This window comes from Pongo abelii, chromosome 3 (genome assembly GCF_028885655.2).
Source record: "Pongo abelii isolate AG06213 chromosome 3, NHGRI_mPonAbe1-v2.0_pri, whole genome shotgun sequence".
Classification (NCBI taxonomy): domain Eukaryota; kingdom Metazoa; phylum Chordata; class Mammalia; order Primates; family Hominidae; genus Pongo; species Pongo abelii.
The window spans coordinates 98,132,621-98,151,125 of record NC_071988.2 but is presented as its reverse complement, the minus strand read 5'-3'; the positions used below and the strand labels follow the sequence as shown (position 1 = coordinate 98,151,125).

General features: G+C 44.6%; 2 protein-coding genes across 13 annotated transcripts in view; one reads left to right on the top strand and one right to left on the bottom strand.

Annotated features, from left to right (window-relative positions):
- The window catches only part of SEPTIN11 (septin 11), a 97,909-nt gene extending 85,852 nt beyond the window's left edge, over window positions 1–12,057 (bottom strand). For 4 of the 12 annotated variants that reach the window (XM_009240113.4, XM_009240111.4, XM_009240112.4 and 1 more), the window contains exon 1: window positions 11,017–11,195. Coding sequence is in view for 5 of the 12 variants with exons in the window: in XM_063723234.1 (XP_063579304.1) it covers window positions 11,017–11,043 (27 nt within the window). In the remaining 7 variants the exon portion in view is untranslated. 12 annotated transcript variants of the gene reach the window in all.
- On the top strand, window positions 1,773–2,115 carry LOC100458037 (thioredoxin-like). The gene has a single exon (XM_054554100.2). It carries the CDS (start codon window positions 1,773–1,775, stop codon window positions 2,085–2,087), a length of 315 nt encoding a protein of 104 aa, XP_054410075.1. The 3' UTR covers window positions 2,088–2,115.
- Window positions 12,058–18,505: the final 6,448 nt, after the last annotated feature.

Here is an 18,505-nt window from a genome sequence, read left to right as displayed (position 1 = left end):
AGGAGGTTGGAATGACAAAACACATCCTGATAACTCGCCCCTGAATTCAAACCTTATTCCAAAATTTTGAACCTTAGTGACAAAGAGATCCATTTTCCAAAGACAAATTTTGGTTCTTATTTGGTTTGGTGGGAGAGTAGAAGGATATGGTTTTGACATCGTCACTCATGCATGGTGTTGGCTGGGGCTCAATATTTGTTGACTTATAGAACAGGAAATAGGAAAAGCCACTGAGGAATAAAAGCATAAGTTTTTCAAGAAAGAGGAGATTTAAAAATATTCAGCAGTATCCCCAACTCTCCAATATCCCTATATAAATCTCCATTACATAAAGTCAATGAGAGTCTTCATCACCCCCAGCTTTGACTGGGTTATAAAATCCAATTTAGACTTGGTCCTCTTCACATAGCTTAAATGTCAGCTTTGGAGCAGCAGCTAGTGGCAGCAAATTAATTATTAGTGATTTTGATACCTGAGACCTCATCTTATCTACCTTAAGTTCATAGAATACCTCGGAATTCTAGTTTCTGAAGGAGCAAATTTGATTATCAACAACTAAAAGATTTCTTTAGAGGGCTCAGAGAGAAAACTGTGCTTCAACTTTAGACAATCCAACATTCCTAGTGGTTAAGAGGTTGACTAAGGATTGGAAAAGGCTTTGAAAACAAAGAGGCATGTAACAAACAATCAAATTATTTTATCAGGCCAAAATATTAGTCTTAGACTGCCTACCCACGTAAGTCAAACCAAACACCTCAAAGAATGAGAGCAAGGGTGACGAACGTGAGGAGAATCTAAAAATGAATCAGCTTGGTTTACGCAGTTTCCATGACATTCTCAGAAACTGCCTCTGAGAATGGCTTACACGAAGTGCAGTGATCATTTGAACAATTCTCTTAAAAACTCTTGGGGTACATTTAAAAATAACTAAAAGAGTACAATTATATTGTTGGAAACACAAAGGATAAATGCTTAAGGTGATGCACACCCCATTTACCCTGATGTGATTATTACACATTGCACACCTGCATCAAAATACCTAATGTCACCCATAAATACATACACCTACTATGTACCCACAAAAATAAAAAATTTAAAATAAAATAAAATAAACAATCTTAGGGAAATACCACGTTAATCCCCATCCTTAAAACTGTTCAATGTTAGCTAATTAAAGTTGTTTCTTACTACCCCATTTTTCCAATTTATGCAGACAATATAAGCCCAAAACTTTCTGATTTTTTTTTTTCAAAAGAGTTTTAAGCTTTGTCCTAAGTTCATAGTTCATGTATCAAAACCATAATTTCCCCCATTCACTCTGGATCTGGATCCTAGAATATAAAAATGCAATTGACTTGAAATGGGTAAATTAAACCCATTACAAAACAAAATAGGCACTATAGATTCAAAAGCAAGTAGTGCCACCCTGAGAGATTATGAGTTCCATCCCAAAGAATCAGAAATGAAAATTATAGAAAAGTCTAGGTGATGTGATACAAATTTTTTTTTTGAGTCTACTTTTTTAATCTGGCCAGGTGCCCGTGGCTCACAACTGTAACCTCAGCATTTTGGGAGGCCTAGACAGGAGGATCACTTGAGGCCAGGGGTTTGAGACAAACCTGAGCAACATAGCAAGACCCCATATCCATTAAAAATAATAATTATTATTATTTAAAAAAAAAAAAAACCTTGTCTTGTCCAAGCTCAGTCCAGTGCTTTGGATCCATTTCCATCGGTCCTTACAGCTGCTCATCAGACCCCAACAGCCAAGAATGGTAAAACAGATCAAGAGCAAGGTTGCTTTTCAGGAAGCCTTGGACACCGCAGGCAATAAACTTGTAGTTGACTTCTCAGCCACATGGTGTGGGCCTTGCAAAATGATCAAGTCTTTCTTTCATTCCCTCTCTGAAAAGTATTCCAACGTGGTATTCCTTGAAGTAGATGTGGATGACTGTCAGGATGTTGCTTTAGAGTGGGAAGTCAAATGCATGCCAACATTCCAGTTTTTTAACAAGGGACAAAAGGTGGGTGAATTTTCTGGGGCCAATAAGAAAAAGCTTGAAGCCACCATTAATGAATTAGTCTAACCATGTTTTCTGAAAATATAACCAGCCACTGACTATTTAAAACTTAATTTTTTTAATTTACAAAAAATATAAAGTATGAAGATTATAAACCTAATTGCTATCTGGGTGACAATAAAACATTAATTCTAACAACAACAACAACAAAAAACCTCGTCTTACAAATAGTAGTGAAAACCTGGTAAAAAGTCAGTTTGTTCTGAGTATTTTTTAAAACATCCAAAGTAGCTTAGTATATTACAAAATTAACATTCATACTCCCTTATTTGTATAAGGAAAAGACGAGCCCCACACTAGTAAACAAGGTGTTTTCATCTAGGTTTCCCCAAAATGCAAGGACTTGAGACAGGGACTTGCATGCATGTGAGTCCTGGGAAGTGACCCAGGGGAAGAGCATGGGGGACAGGGAAAAGTGAAACAGGGGAAGAGGGACGGCCACCCTAAGGGGATTGTAGAGTAATCATCCCTGAGGGCTGAGGCTGGGGCCCAGAGGGGAACTTCTAAGGAGCCAGTTCAATTGAGGAACCATGTAGATCCACCATCTCAAGGGGGTTGCCCCCTGGGATGGCAACTCCTTTGGATGTCCAGAAGTGCACACAGGTCAGAATAGCTAAGCAGAACCCAAGTGGCGATGGCAGAGAAGCCTGGGGCAGAAAGTGGAGTTGCGAGGTCTACACCTACCGGAGGTTGACACAGCAACAGCCAGGTAGGCACACGTCTTAGACAATACGTCTTATCCAATTTATCTGAAGGGTGAATTTTCACTTATTGAGTCAAATGTTTATTGGTGGGGGGTACAGGACATATAGTTCTTTCCCTTAAGTCTGGCTATCTAGACTAAGAATGCAAGAATGTGGTCAAGGGCTAGTGGAACATACTGCTTATGGTAGGTAATAAGGTTTTTTTGTTTTGTGTTTTTATGTTCACAATTATATTTTACAGTCACTTTTTTTTAAAAAGGTAACTTAAGGAAAGGTGGGGTGGGGACTCCAGAGCACTATGTGGATGACACATAAGTGTTGCCAGCAATTCAAATAAATAAAAATCGCCAAAATTTTGGTGATTCGTGGGTGGAGGCTTCATGGAGGGTGTGTTTGAGCCGTGCCTCTAAGGTGTGCTATGATTAGAAAATGGGAAGCCTGTGTGGTTCAGGTGTGCAAGAGAAGGGGCAATTGCTCAGTTCCCACTGGGGTGGGGTGGGGTGGCAGTCCTGGTTTGAGCCCAGTCTTCAGTATAAAGCCATTACTATTTCAGCACCATTTTCCTGAGATAACCAACTTTTATTGAGGATGAATGTTCCAGGCAGCAGTGTAAGCACTATGTGTGTACTAACTGGCTTAATCTGTAACTCTTTGAGGGAAGTACTGTTACTGTTTTACAGATGAGGGAAGTAACTTGCCTAAGGACACAAAGCTTGTTAAATGGTAAAACTGATACTCTAGAACCGGAGCAACCTGGCTCCAGAGCCCACATTTTTCACCCAAACGCTATACACCATGGCCTCTCAGTAGAGAGAAAAACAGAGCAAGGGAAAGAAGGGTGCCATCTGATTCATCTGCATTTAGGGACAGATGGCTGGGAAAGGTCCAAGGGCCGAGGTCCCAAGGGAAATCATTCTGTCAAGCAGCTGGAAGTCCTAATGGCCTCAGAACCATTTCCCAGAGAGTACACTTCCACAGCTGAGGCCACCAGAGAGCAGCACAGAAGGCCTTTCAGAAGGTTACCACCCATCACTTACTTGATAGTGACGTCCCTGGAAGCTCATCACCAGTGAGTAGGAGAATTCACACTCTGACTTCAATTCATTGTGGCTGCCTAACTCTTATCTCTCTCTGTCTCTGTCTCTGTCTCTCTCTCTCTCACACACACACACACACACACACAACACACACACACATCATTCTACTATGCCCAGCTAGAATCAAAGCAGGCCAAATAGAGGGAGAAAAATCCTTACAGACAGGGATACAATTTTAAAAATAAAGACTCGGCTTCATAGTAGATTCCTTGACTAGGAATCCAGCCAACTGTAATTATTCAAAATATTCACTGCCCTCCCTAGAGGGGGATTTACTTTCCCAGCCCATGGCACTGAAGCCTGACCCAGTGTCTTTCAGAGCCACTCTTTACAGGAGGATTCTCTATCCTCATCCTTTTGAATTTAGGAATGACCATTTACTTTGGCCAATACAATCTGCATGGAAGTGACCCATCTAAGAGCTTGAGAAGCCAGCTCTTGAGAAGCCAGGGTTCAGCATGTCTCTTTGTTCTCTGCCACCAGGCTGGCAATGCCCAGATAGAGGATACTCCCTCAGCCTGGGTCCTGGAGGCAACGCAGTATGCAGCAGACCTCCGAGGGTGGAACAGACAAGAAAGTTGCATGAGAAATAAACCCTTGCTATGTAAGCTACCAAAACATGGGGCCAATTTGTTACTGCAACATAATTTAGCTTAACTGACTGAATCAGATGGGAGGTCTGTATGCGTGTTGGTCTAAAAGCCTTTGGTTCCAAAGCCTAGCTCTCTCACAAATTTGCTGTAGCAGATTAACTGACAACTTCTTCCTGCCTCATTTTCCTTCTCTATATTACTCCTCAGGTATTTTGTGAGTATAAAGTGAGATAATTTTCTTGACAGTAATCTGAATTGAATAAATTTGAAAATCAAGATGCTGAACAAGCTTCCTGTGCACAGAAGTTTTTGGTCAAGCCTTTTGCCCCCCAACAGCAGGTCAGAGTAAATTTAATGAGTACCTTAATGAGATTCACAAAATTTATACTGGTATGAAGACAGTACTCAAAGAGATGAGATGAATGAAAACAGCATGAAGTCTTAAGGAAACCCTGGCTTTTAACAGACTTTTCTCCTGTTTTCCTAAAATCCAATGAGTTTTTAATTTCCTTTTTGGAGAACACTGACTGCCACTTGAAGTCCAATGTGGAAAGAGTCCTACCATCTTCCCCCCAGCCCCACCACACTCTTCAGGACTCAGTTGCTTAGGTCTAAGAAAATAATAACTTCTAGTTCTGAATCCTGAGGAAAGGCTCAATGCACAAAACTGGGCAGAGGAAGATCTAGCATTGTCGTTGTCATATATGTTGTCACTGGACTCTCCTTCTCTGTGTCCTCTGTCAGTCTTCATTTCCTCTATTCTTTAAAGGTTCAATTTGGGCATGAAAGGAATCAACTCCCCTGATCTTTTCTCATCTCTCCTACTGAATCCTGAAGAATTAGTAGTCTGCAGATTTTCTTTGTCTTCCTTCAACCAATTTCAAGGATCTGAGATATCTTAAGTTGTGGGCAAAGGGTGGATGGAATATAAAGCATTTAAAGAGCTACACAGTAAATACATGCCTATAAAGAATGCACCGCACAACTGAGTCTCTTCCCACCTCCTCAGCCTCTTGTCTGTCCACTCTCCCTACCCAACCCTAATGCTGACGTTCCGGCTACATTGGATTTCTTTAAGAGTCTCTCCCTCACTTCCAGAGCTTGGCACATGCTGTTTCCTGGGCTTGGAACACTTCCACAACCACCTCCCCATCCCCCTTTCCTTGCTAAATCCTATTGCTTACTCAGCCTAGAGAGATTTCATGAGAGCAGCAAGGACTGCAGTCAAGTACTCACCAACATAATTTCAGCACCTGCATATAGAAGATACACAAGAAATGTCTGATAAAACAGGTGGGTTGGAAAGGCAAGAATGAGTACTGATGTGTTAGGGTGTTGAGGATTATTTTGTTTTTCAATCTCTAACCTATCTACATTATTGTGCCTCAACTTCTATAAGAGAAAAAAAAAATCAATTCTTCCCAAAGGAATGTTACTTATCAAAAACAAGTAGGTAAATTTTAATGTTATGCTATATACATTTTCATTTCCTTTTTGTACAATAAAAATGCAAAAAAAAAAAAAAAGAAATCACACACAGACAAGAACAAACAAAGCTCCCACTTGTCAGAAAAATGGTCCTTTTAGAATATAGTCTCTTTCCCACCTCACCACCTCAGCCTGACTCTCTCTCAATGTTTCACACTCCATCCTACCCAGTCACAGTTCAGCAGGTGGGCAGAATGTGTCCACACAACTGGACTTCCTGTGCCATTTGGCTTGAGCGATGTGCTCACACTCATTGGCATTGATCCTAAAAAGAGGTGGCTCTGGTGCCTTGGCTTTGTCATATCAGGGAACAGACTCCTGATTTCTATCTCAGGTCAAGCCTGGAACAATGTGAATTTCATTTTAGATCACCCAGCAAATTCCTTTTAGAAGTCTGTCTCTATTACCTTAGCCCAAGTATTGTTTTTATGTTCAACAGCTGCTGCACTGATGGGCTGCCAGCAGGCAGGAGTGGGTCAGGGGAAGTATTGTTTAGTTGGGAGTTTTCTGTCAATCCAGATTTTTAAAAAGGGGGCGGGGGAGGGTATCAATTATATTGTAAAGTAGATCTCCTTGGGAAAAAGTATAGAAGCTTTAGATGTGTTGGGTTTCATTTAAATAATGGTTCAGCTTTGCTGACCCCATTTGAGACACGTCTAGCTAAGACTATGAAAGATGGATCCCAATAAAATGATAAAATCCAAGAGCGGCATCTATCCCCAACCAAGTTGAGAGTCCTATAAAGAGAAACACAGGCACAGAAAACTCCGTGGCTTGCACCACAGTCTAAATCTGATGATCATGCTCAGTGTGACGTCATCATTGGGTAGAGTATAAACACTTGGTCTTTTGGCAATCAATCAAGTAGGCCATCCAAATCAAGGAAACAGCAGAGTCCCACAATCATTTGTTCCTTTCGCAGACATAGGATGGCCCATGCCCAAACACTAAGCATCCACTTCCTTCATTCTAAGAGTATTCAAATGGTCACACATGACTCATTCAGGCACACAGTTTGGTTTCTAGGTGGCAGTTTATACAAGATGGGTTATGTCTGCTCAAAAAAGTGATGAAACAGACTAACCACCTAAGAACTATTATTATATCGGGATAGTGGGTTATGGGCAGTTTTATTCTTTTAATCAATTCCTTGGGTCTCCTTTTCACTGTAATGTAGACACATCATTTTTAAAGACGATAATTTAAAAGATAAAATTAATCTATAATTTTCAAAAGATTTTAAAAGGAGAGATTATTGTACCTCAGAAACTTCTTGCATTCCTTAATAACTGCTTATAGAGCCTCAGTATGTATAATTTATATCACTGACTAAAAAGTTCTAATTTTTGAAAACTGACCTGAGATGACAGTCCCTTTACTGTTTAGGTGGCCCTCCCCTGGACCTTTCTTGGCTCTATTCATGTTTCTCCAGGCACACCGACCACAGCCATCCATCTGGGACCACATTTTCAAGTCACAAAAATGGCAATTTTATAACAAGGGAAAATAACATTTTATCGGCAGTACTCCTCCACTTCCCACGCTCCCTGCCCTCGTCTTTAGGAATTGCCTATAATTATCCCCAGACAGATATGATCCTTCACCTGAATCATATTTGCTGAGTCAGCAATAGGCATAATAATTCCTTTTCTCTCTAAATGATCTACACATTTACACTGAAGTCTGTCACTTTAATACACCAAATCTCTCAAACAATAAAGCTCCTGGTAAGAAGAAAACTTGTCCACTGCTATATCCCCAATACCTAGAACAAGTACCTGACACATAGCAGGTGCTTAATAAATGGTGTTAAATGAGCAAATGGAAACTTGGTTTTCCATTTCCTTCAGCTCAACAGATAAAACAGCAATTAAGTGCATTTCTTGAAGGATATCATAGGGAAATCTCCACCACCAGTGAAGTTTAAACACATATTTTTTGTTAGGGATAAAATAGGAAATATTTCTGCACTGGGGAGCAGGCTAACCCAAATGACCTCTAACGTTCCTTTCAACTCCTAGAGTTTTTAAACTGATGAACACCACAGCTTAAGAGAGTCCATCAGCTACATAAAGCCTGATTCCCAAGTAGAGTAAATTGCCATGTTCTGTTTAAAATAAAGATAATAGCTGCCCCGGGATTTGGACGCAAAAATGCTAATTCGTCCAAAATGCAGACACATCCCTTGGGAGTAAAATGTTCTTGCTAATCATCAGTTATACTAGGCAAACAGCAGATGTGCTTCAGGGTCTTCTTAGGGCTAAGCCCAAAAACCATCAGTGGGGAAATGGAGAAGCTAGGGATCAAAATTAAAACTGAAATAAACAGTATCACACTAAATTGAAGCTTTGTTTTGCAGTCAACAACAAATCCACTTAAGAAACTTATCTGAATTTAGCCTTGAGGTTTGAATGGTTTGTAACAGAATATAACCATTTCATAGGATAGAAAATAGTGCATTTGACATGTAAGCATTTTTGCCCACTAAAATGTCATATTTACCTGGGATATCACACTCAGATGTTCCCATTCAAGAATATCGAAAATTTAGGGTAAGTTATTCAGGTTGCATTTTTCTTCAGTCTGGCAGGGAGAGGTAGTTATCGCGAAAGGAGATATATGTCATAAATAACTTTTTAAAAAATCTAACTAAATACCTAGAGAAACTCCATTCACACATAAATTAACTTTGGAGTGGTTCTTTTCCCTCAGCGCACCCTTCCTTTCTTTTGGTGAAATCACAGACTAGGTAAGAAATGGGAGGGCCAGAGAACTCTTAACTTTAAAGATACAGTGTAGATTTCATGGAGCTGTGTCTGAAGAATCTTCCCCATTCATTGACTTTGTTTTAAAGCCATAACTGCAGAGACCACACTTAAGACAATAACCCAATGAACAAAGTGAAAGGATTCAACAATTATCTGTGAAATGTGATCACACACTTTCTGTAGACTTTCTAACTTTATAGTCAATTCCTAATCACTCATACATTAGGTTTCCAAAAGATAAGTCTTCTGTCTTTAGATTGTAATTTAATTTTAATTCCAGTAACAACAGAGAGTGCGCAGAAAGAAGTCACCTCCTCTGTGCATGTATACTTAAAAAAAATCTCCTCTATTATCTGAAGAGGGAGGTCTAACATGAGAATTCTGTGGGATTAAGCTCACATATGGTTGGCCGACTTAGTGTTGGATGTGATTATGGCCACACAACTAAACCTTAAATCCACATACTGTTCCTATTTAACTGACATATATGAACTAATTTATAGAAAATGTGCAGCTAATTATTTCTTCCACCTCCTCCATCCCTCAAGAATGCACCAGCAATAATAGGTGTTACTGAAAAAGCCAAACACCCCCACTGAATATTTGCAATCCTAAACGTTTGCCAATTTAACTAAAGCACATATTGTTATTTTAGTTCTCTGAATCTATGCCTGCTAATAAGTATAATGGGGGGCAGGGGGAGGAGTAATTTAACCAGATAAATTTGACCTCTATAGACCTCAATTTTCTCACCAAAAATAAAACGACTAGCCCAGAGACTATGCAAATTCCCTCAGTAACAATAACCTACATGTGACCACTAATTATCAAGAGTACAATTTATGTGCAAAAGAAGACCAGAATTCTTAAAAGAGCCATGTCATTAAATCGTAGAGTTGAAAAGGCCTAGAAGACAGTTATGATTCGATATGACCGCTGTGTTTTCTGACTGCAGAAAACGTCTTTGAAAGCACCGCGGGCAGCCGAACCACCAAACCGAATTAGAATCCGCAAAGGGACCCATGAACTTCTCCCGAGGGGGTAGGGTGCAAAAGGCGCGCGTATCGGGGGAGGAGTTAGGCGGGGAGAGGGGGAAGAGCCGGGAGCCTGAGAGCACAGCCTTGCATTTCTGGGATTTCCGAGCTTCCAGTATCCCAGTAAGTCTTTCGTCTGTAACTACAAAATCTCCCGAGCCACCACCTGCAGCTGCACAGTTGTGGGAAAGGGAAGAAGAAAAAGGGAAGAGAAGGTGATAGACAGGGAAAGACCTCGCCCGAGGTGCCCCCAAAGCCAGTAAGGCGAGTGGACTGTGAACATCGACGAAGAAAAGGGGAAAGGGAAAACAGGAGGACTCCGCCTTTCCCACCCAGCTCGGCTCCTTTCAAAAAAAAAAGGAAAGGCCGCCGCCGCCCCTTCCTCCGCCTTTCACTTGGGGATGCGGAGCGGCCACTGAACCGCACCCTCGGAGTCGCGCCGACCGAGTCTTGCACCCCAGTAGGCGCGGCGCCTTGGCCCACACACTCGGGGCAAAGGTATCTCCTCCCTCCTACTCTCCTCCCTCCCGCCGTGGGGCACTCGATTCTTCACGCACCCGCCCGCCCTTCCTCTTCCTCGCGTCCCAGCCTCCTCGGCCCGCCGCCCCCGGCCTTTCAGCCGCAGAACATTTCAGTCCTTCCACCCACACCACAAGGGAGCCTCCAGAAAACTTTGTGTGTGTTATCTGGGGCTTTGTCCACATCCTGGGCAGGGCCCGCTCACCCGGGTGGATGCCCGAGGGTGTCCGGGATCTCACAATGCGCTGGGGAGGCCACCACGGAAATCCCACCCCTCTGACCTGCTTCTACAGCTGTGCCACACGCAGCGCTTCAGCTCGCAATTCCCATGCCCTGAGCGCCCCCTCGGCGCGGGGGAGACGGGAGGAAAGCCCCGAACCCGGCGCCCTTCTGGCTGTCACCAGGGAAGAGGTGCGCGGGCAGAGGGAAGCGGCTGAGATACGCCGCGCCTCAAAGAATCATTTTAAAGGGAACAGGAGAGGGATCCTTTTTCTTTCGCATCCCCAGAAGAGGGGCGCGACGAGGCGATCCACTGTTGCATCACGTAACTGAGCCCCTGGGCTCCTAACCCCGACCCCAGACGCGCGCCCAAATTCGTGCACACACCCACAGCCGTCGCCGCCGCCGCGGGGCCGAGCACCCGCCCGGCTCCCCTGTGGTCCCCACCGCACCCGCCCCAGAGCAGAGACCACCCGGCGCCCGAGGAGCAGCAGGCGAGGCCCCAGCACTCACAGACGGTCTCCCCACGGCCACGGCCATCGCAGCTGCGGCACCGGCTCCGGCTGCGTCCAGGTGCTCTCCGCCGACTCCGGCTGCTGCTAGTGCTCGGGCTCTGGCTCGCCTCCCTCGCGCCTCCCTCGCGGCTGCGCTCTGCTCGCCGGCGTCCCGCTAGCAGCCAGCGGCATCTGCTCCCCCCACGCCGCCGCCCCTCCCGCTTTATTAGAGCAACATGGCCACCCGCCTGGAAGGGACCATTCGCTTCCCCAGGAAGGGGTGTCAGCCTGCGCGCCCGGCCGCGGTGGTGGGCGGGAGGATGGTGGGCGGGCTCCGAGCCGGGCTCCACTGGCCCCGGCCGCAGAGCTCTCCCCTCCGCCCCCAAACGACCCTCTCCGCTGCCATGAGATGCCGACAGCCTGTGTGCTGGCCGCCACCCCCCGCTCCATCAGGTGCTGGAATCTGAGTAAAAGCCTGGGCGCGATCTCCCAGCCCCGGGGCTCGCCACGGGCTCCACGAAGCGGGCAGCTCCAGCGGCCGCCGGGAGAAGGAAGGGCGGCCGGGGGAAGACGGGTCGCAGGGACAGCACGTAGAGGAAAGTTAGCCCCGGACTAGCACGCCCCACCCGGAGAAGCCGGCCTGGAAGGGGCTGCGGACCACCAGGCGGAGCGGTGGGCGACCGAAGTGCGGCTGGGCTGGCCTCCACGTCTCCGCACTGGAAGAATTGCCCTTCCGCAAGTCTTCCCTTCCCACGTGGGGGCCCTCCAGGCCGCACCTCGGTCGCCCACCGCTCCCCTTGAGAAGGGAGACTAAAGACAGGCATCTGGAAGCTGTCACTGTGGCGCGCGGGCGGACAGGGGATCCCATTGGAGAGGAAGAGCCGTAGTAGTCGCTGCTGCCTTCGGCCGACCCGACCGCCGCCTGCTTGGGAGGAAGAAAAAGAACGCCCCCGCTGAAGAATTAAGGCAGCCATTGGTTGCTCTAGAGCGTAAGGACCGAGGCCTCCCCTGGGTGTCACTGGAGCGGCCACACGTGGGGGATCAGCCGACTTCATTCGATCGCTGGCGACAGACCCGGCGACCCGTAGGAATGCGCGCTGGGGCTGCGGCTGGAGGGCGCGGCGACGGCAACAGGCGGGTGGCTCGAGTGGGTGCGACTCTGGGCGCGTGGGACTGGGAACTCCTCCGCCGTGGGGAAGATTTTTTTCCCAGCAGATGTTGGGGTGCTACTGCGTGTCTGAGGGGCCGGCGGAATGGCGGCGTCCCGGTGCGTGCGGGGCAGCGAGGTGTGTCAGATGAGCTGTGGATCCCTGCGGCCCCTCGTGGGCCGGAGAGGGGGGCCCACGACAACAAGCGATTGAGGACAGCGATGGACAGGGCGGGGAACCAGCTGGGTGGAAGCACAGGGAAAGTGTGGTGAGGAGGGTAGGGCTGTGATCTGCCCTCGGTACGACGCCCCCAGGGACAGCCTGGCCTCCTGAATTAGGGAAAAGACAAACCGTCTCTTTAGACTGGGGCGCCTCAGAGTCTGACCTGAGTCTTCAAACGACCAGATCCCCTGGGGCCTTGAGTCTTCCTGTCCCGCTGGCCCTGCCTCACTTGCTCCTCAAGACTCCGACGCCCCCGCAGCCTTGGGCTAAGGGTCAGTCGTCCCCGGGCGCGGGTCCGGCTGCCGTGGAACTGATGCTGGGTTGCGCCGGTAGGTGGGCGAGGGGCTTGGTCACCCCGTCTGAATTCCACTGTCAGGACAGCTGTGGAACCGCCAGAGAAAAGTCCGGCCGTGAAAGAAAGGTGAGGGGCGCCGACGCAGAGCTTATTTGTTCAGTCTGTGGGCGGACTCAGACGTGCAGAGCACCAACCTCTTCAATTTCTGCCGTCTAGACTCCAAATCTTTTGAAATTAGGGACCACCATTTTATGCCAAACATACAGTAGGCGCTCAGTAAGTGTTGAATTAAGATTACACATAAATGGGCCGGGCGCGGTGGCTCACGCCTGTAATCCCAGCACTTTGGGAGTCTGAGGTGGGCCAACATGGTGAAACCTTGGCTCTAAAAAAATGCAAAAATTAGCCAGGCATGGTGGCGCTTGCCTGTAGTCCCAGCTACTATAGAGGCTGAGGTGGGAGAGTCGCTTGAACTTTGGAGGCGGAGGTTGCAGTGAGCCGAGATCGCGCCACTGCACTCCAGTCTGGGTGACGGAGTGAGACCCTGTCTCAAAAAATACATAATAATAAGATTACACACAGATGGGTGCTGTGCAAAGGGAGGGGGAAGACAAATACGTTCTTCTGCAGCTCTGGTACATGGACATTTTGTTCTTTCTCCATAAGGAGGATCAGACAGAAGCAGCACTGCCCATGGACCAGAGGCCTCATGTAAGGCCTGGGAAGAGAGGGCTCCACACACCGCCAACCAGATGTAAGGGCAGTTGCAAAGGAACTGTGTGTTATCTTGACCAGAACAGACTAGAATTTGTTTATCAAATTTTTATTTTTTACTTATTTATTTTGTGAATGTATATGCTGTAAACTCATCTGCTTAGATTGTAAGAATGTGAATGCCTTACCTTGGTGGGTAGGTTAGTTTATTCTAATCAGCAAAACTTAACGTTACATATTCCAACATCTCATTTGGGATGTGAGGATGCTATGGGAAGGGTAGGTATTCTGGCATTGCTAGAATGTTGGAGCCTTAGTGAGAGAGTGGCAAAGTGGGGAGAACCTGGCACTTCAGCTACAGATGATCACTTATTAGCTTTGTTATATCAAATAAGTTAAACTTTCTTCATCTCATTTTTTTTTCTACTGTAAAATAGGGTAGTAACAGTGAGTCCTGGTGGAGGACATGTTGTGTTAGCCAGATCCACTCTCCAACCTGCTGTCTGTCCTTTGGAGCCTTAACTCAAGAGACTTTCTTTCCCTCTAGCTTCCAGTTGAGTGAAGGCACTGGGAAGCAACAGCGATGGAACAAAGAGGAAGGAGTATGGTTATTTATTCCCCCCGGCTCCTTTGCTATGGTACCATTGCAGGCTGGCTGCATCCCTCAACCAAGGGAAGCAGCCAGTATCCCTCCCTAGGGTGACCCAGAGTAAACCCCTATGGTTTCCCTTCATTTTGCACATACCTTTGCAAATAGTCTTTTTATAAAACTATACTCACATTATCCAGTAGGAATGTAACATCTCATTCCTTCACAGAATTGTTTTGAGAGTTAACTGAGAAAATACTGTATTATTATTATTAGAATGACCTACAATTTCTGTCCAAACTGAGAAACTTTTGAGACTGGAAAAAGGGGGTTTGTGCTGATAGTAACGATGCCACGACAATAGGAAAAACAAGGACTTATGGCCACCCCAGCTATTATTGCCAGTAAACTCTGCTTTAGACATATTAAGCAATCAGGAAGTGGTCGTACTATCACGCTTCTGTCACTAGACTATGAATGTCTCAAGGTAAGAGTGCTTTTTTGTCTATTAGCTTCTGTCACATGGTCTGGTATATTCAATAAATTTTGAGTTGGAGATGAGGGTAAAGACTAGGAAATGAATAATTTTTATTGCCATACTAACATAATGAAGAGTCAAGGAGGTCTTTAAGCAAAGAAAATTTGCATTTTAGAAAACAGCTATAGTGAATATTTGACATTGTTAGTAATGTAGGGTCTATTCCCTTTTTAATTGAACCCCAATTTATTTGGAGAGCTTTTCCAATGAATGTTTCAACTTGGTGAAAAGTAAATGCCTCTTAAAAAAGAGGTTCTGGGCCAGGTGTACTGGTTCATGCCTTGTTAATCTCAGCACTTTGGGAGGCCAAGGCGGGCAGATCACCTGAGGTCAAGAGTTGGAGACCAGCCTGGCCAACATGGCGAAACCCCATCTCTACTAAAAATACAAAAATTAGTGGGATGTGCTGGTGCATGCCTGTAATCCCAACTACTTGGGAGGCTGAGGCAGGAGAATAGCTTGAACTCACAAGGTGGAGGTTGCAGTGAGCCGAGATCACACCAGTACACTTCAGCCTGGTTGACACAGCCAGACTCCATCTCAAAACAAAACAAAAAAAAGAGGTTCCTCGCCGGCTGTGGTAGCATGGTATAGTCCCAGTTACTCAAGAGGCTGAGGCAGGAAGATCACTTAAAGCCAGGAGTTTAAGGCTGTAGTGCGTTATGTTCGAGCCTGTGAACAGTCACTGTATTCCAACCTGGGCAACATAGCAAGATCTCATGTCCAAAAAAATTAATTTAATTTATTTTCAATAAGAGGCTCCTGAAGAGACTTTCCATAACACCCTTCCTTTCATCAGCACAGTACATACACTCTTAAGAAAGTATGTGATCTAAGCCTGGCCAATTAGATGCTGTTACATTTGAATCTTGAATCAAGTGACACAAAGACAATACAAATTGTTACAGTTTATGCAGGCCATAAATTATTTTTTACTTTTTGGCAAATTGTTACAGTTTATGGGGTCTATAATTTATTTTTTTATTTTCTGGCTTAAGTTATCTAGGATTTGTTTCTGTGGTTTACAATGAAAGAACCCAAAGACCAGATCACTCTTGACTACCATAAAAATGATTAATTATAAAGGGATACGAGAAAAACAGGAGGCTGGGCACAGTGTCTCACGGCTGTAATCCCAGCACTTTGGGAGGCCAAGGTGGGCGGATCACTTGAGGTCAGAAGTTCAAGACCAGCCTGGCCAACATGGTGAAACCCCATCTCTACTAAAAATACAAAAGTTAGCCGGGCGTGGTGGCAGGTGCCTGTAATCCCAGCTACTTGGGAGGCTGAAGCACGAGAATCACTTGAACCGGGGAGGCAGAGGTTACAGTGAGCCGAGATCGCACTGCTGCACTCCAGCCTGGGCAATAGAGCAAGACTGAGTCTCAAAACAACAACAACAACAAACAAAAGCACACACACAAAACAGGGGATAAGTTAGCTATTGCCACTTTAATTTTGGACGGTTTAACTGACTGTCCTGAACTGACTGATCCTGAACTCCTTCTGCAACACAATATGTAAAAATGTTCATTAAAACATTGTAAAACACATCTACATTTGAGAGGAAAATGTAAAACTCTCTATTCACAGATAACACAAATATACAGAAAATCCTAAGGAATCCACTAAAAAATCACTAGAAGTAATAAATGAACTCAGCAAGTTTACAAGATACAGGATCCACTGAGATTCTGATAAACATGGACAGGCAAAAACATTGAAACCGTCATTTATAAACTCACATAGGCTCCAGTGATTATCTCTTCTTTTCTTTGTTAAAAAAATGCATTTAAAAATCATTCTAGAAAATCGTTAGGCAATGTTAAATTTACCGATAACTCTCTGACTTTTCTTTGCCCCTACCACTTTTTATTCTCTTTGAAAATCAAGACAATATTTGCCCTTCTTCAGTCTTTTGACATTTCTTATTTTTCTCTGGCTTCTGGAAAGTGAGTACTTACCTTTACGATCACTTATGAAATCTCTTGCATGGGTAATTCATTTAGGCCTAGAAACTCATTTAAAGCAATTGATTGCTTGCTTACCATGCTGGATTTTAGTAGCCTTTAAATCATGTTTATTCTACCTTTTTTCATTAAAACATTAGTCTCTTTGGGAGAGTAAACAAATAAGTTAAAACTTGAGTTTTACCTTTTCTTTGTCATCTGATAGCATTATGTCATCAGCACCAAGCAGTAGCTTCCATCCTTTCTTATTCACCGTCTTGTGGCAAGTATTATTTGAAAAACAAAAAATAAATTTAAAAAAAGTCTTGGTATTCTTTTTAAAGGCAAAAATTATCTAAGCCTGCAGGGACATTTCCATTCCTATAGGCTGCGGTACTCTTTAAAGCACGCTCTTTAAAAAATCTGATTGCAATAAGTACGTCCTGTGAAGTGACATGCTCCTTAGAGTAAGATGACTTGGCTTGCTGGCCACTCTGTTTGGCAGCCAGCCCTGGAGCTGGGTCAGTTTCCCCTGCCTCTGGCATCGTTCCTTCTCAGATCATTCCTTTCTCCCTGTGGCCAGTCATTGTGGTGACAGCTATTATTCTTTTTCATGAGCCTAGAAAATGTATGTGGTGGATGTCCCTCTGAATACTATATACTGCCACTGAATTAGAAGAGAATCATATGCACTTGTATATTCTGACAGCCATGTCACTTACACCTTCTCACCTTTTGTCTCATCCTATTTGCTATCTACCATTCTACCACTGTCCATTTCTACCAGCTGAATAACTCTCTGATGCAGGGGTTACTCTGCACCCTCATCTCCCTTACTGTAGACTTGTTCCTTTTGAATGAGGTAAAATTTCCTTGACTTATAATATTTCAGTCATAATTTCCTTGCTACCTCATGTACCAATACCTATTGGATTATGTTCATTTTGTTAATTTTCCCAAGTTCAATTTGCTTTGCCACTAATTCTCTCTTTCCAGGCTGAGATTTCAAAAGTCATCAGCATTGTATTTCACCTTACTTCTGTCTGTTTTATTTAGTCCCATCTGAATCAGCAGAAGTGGCTGTAGGTTGGCTGGTATCATGAATTTTGGCAGATTATGCTTCATGAGTCATCATTCCACGATTTAGGAAGATAACGAACTAGCCATTGCAAGGCTGCCTTCCTACTCATCAGTAGAGAAAACATGGGCTTCGGAGTTAGGACACTTGCCTTCATGTTCCTACACTGCCAAACATCATGAGCTATGCAAAATTTTTAAGTTGATGTATATGGGTATAGGCGAAGCTGCTGTAATGGGAATATCCCAAGGGTCATTGGTTAAAGAAAAATAGATGGTTTTTTTGTTTGTTTGTTTTTGAGACAGTCTTGCCCTGTCACCCAGGCTGGAGTGCAGTGGCGCGATCTCAGCTCATTGTAAACGCGACCTCCTGGGTTCAAGTGATTCTCCTGCCCCGGGCTCCCAAATAGCTGGGACTACAGGTGCAAGCCACCGTGCACAGCTAATTTTTGTGTATTTTTAGTAGAGATGAGATTTCACCATGTTGGCCAGACTGGTCTCGAACTCCTGACCTCAGGTGATCTGCCTGCCTCGGCCTCCCAAAGTGCTGGGATTACAGACGTGAGCCACTGCACCCAGCCTATATGTTTATTTCCAATTGTTACCTTATCTACTCTGATCAAAACAGTCTCACCAGCACCATATCCACATTCTACCCCATGGAAAGGGTGAAGAAAAGAAAGTAGAAAATACTAGTTTCCATTTAAGGAAGTGACATGGAAATAACATAAGTCACCTGTGTTCACATTCCACTGGCAAAAACTCAGTCACAGGAACGTACTTAGCTGCAGGGGAGGCTAGAATATGCCCTCCAAAAACTCAGGGGGGACATCCTACTTGTAAAAGGAAGAAATGAAAAATGGACACTGAGAGGAAATCAGCAGTCTCAGAGGTAATATACTTACACAGTTTTTTAAAAAACATAAAATGATGCAGAATGAAGTTTCCACTCTGTTCACCATCTATCCAGTCCTCA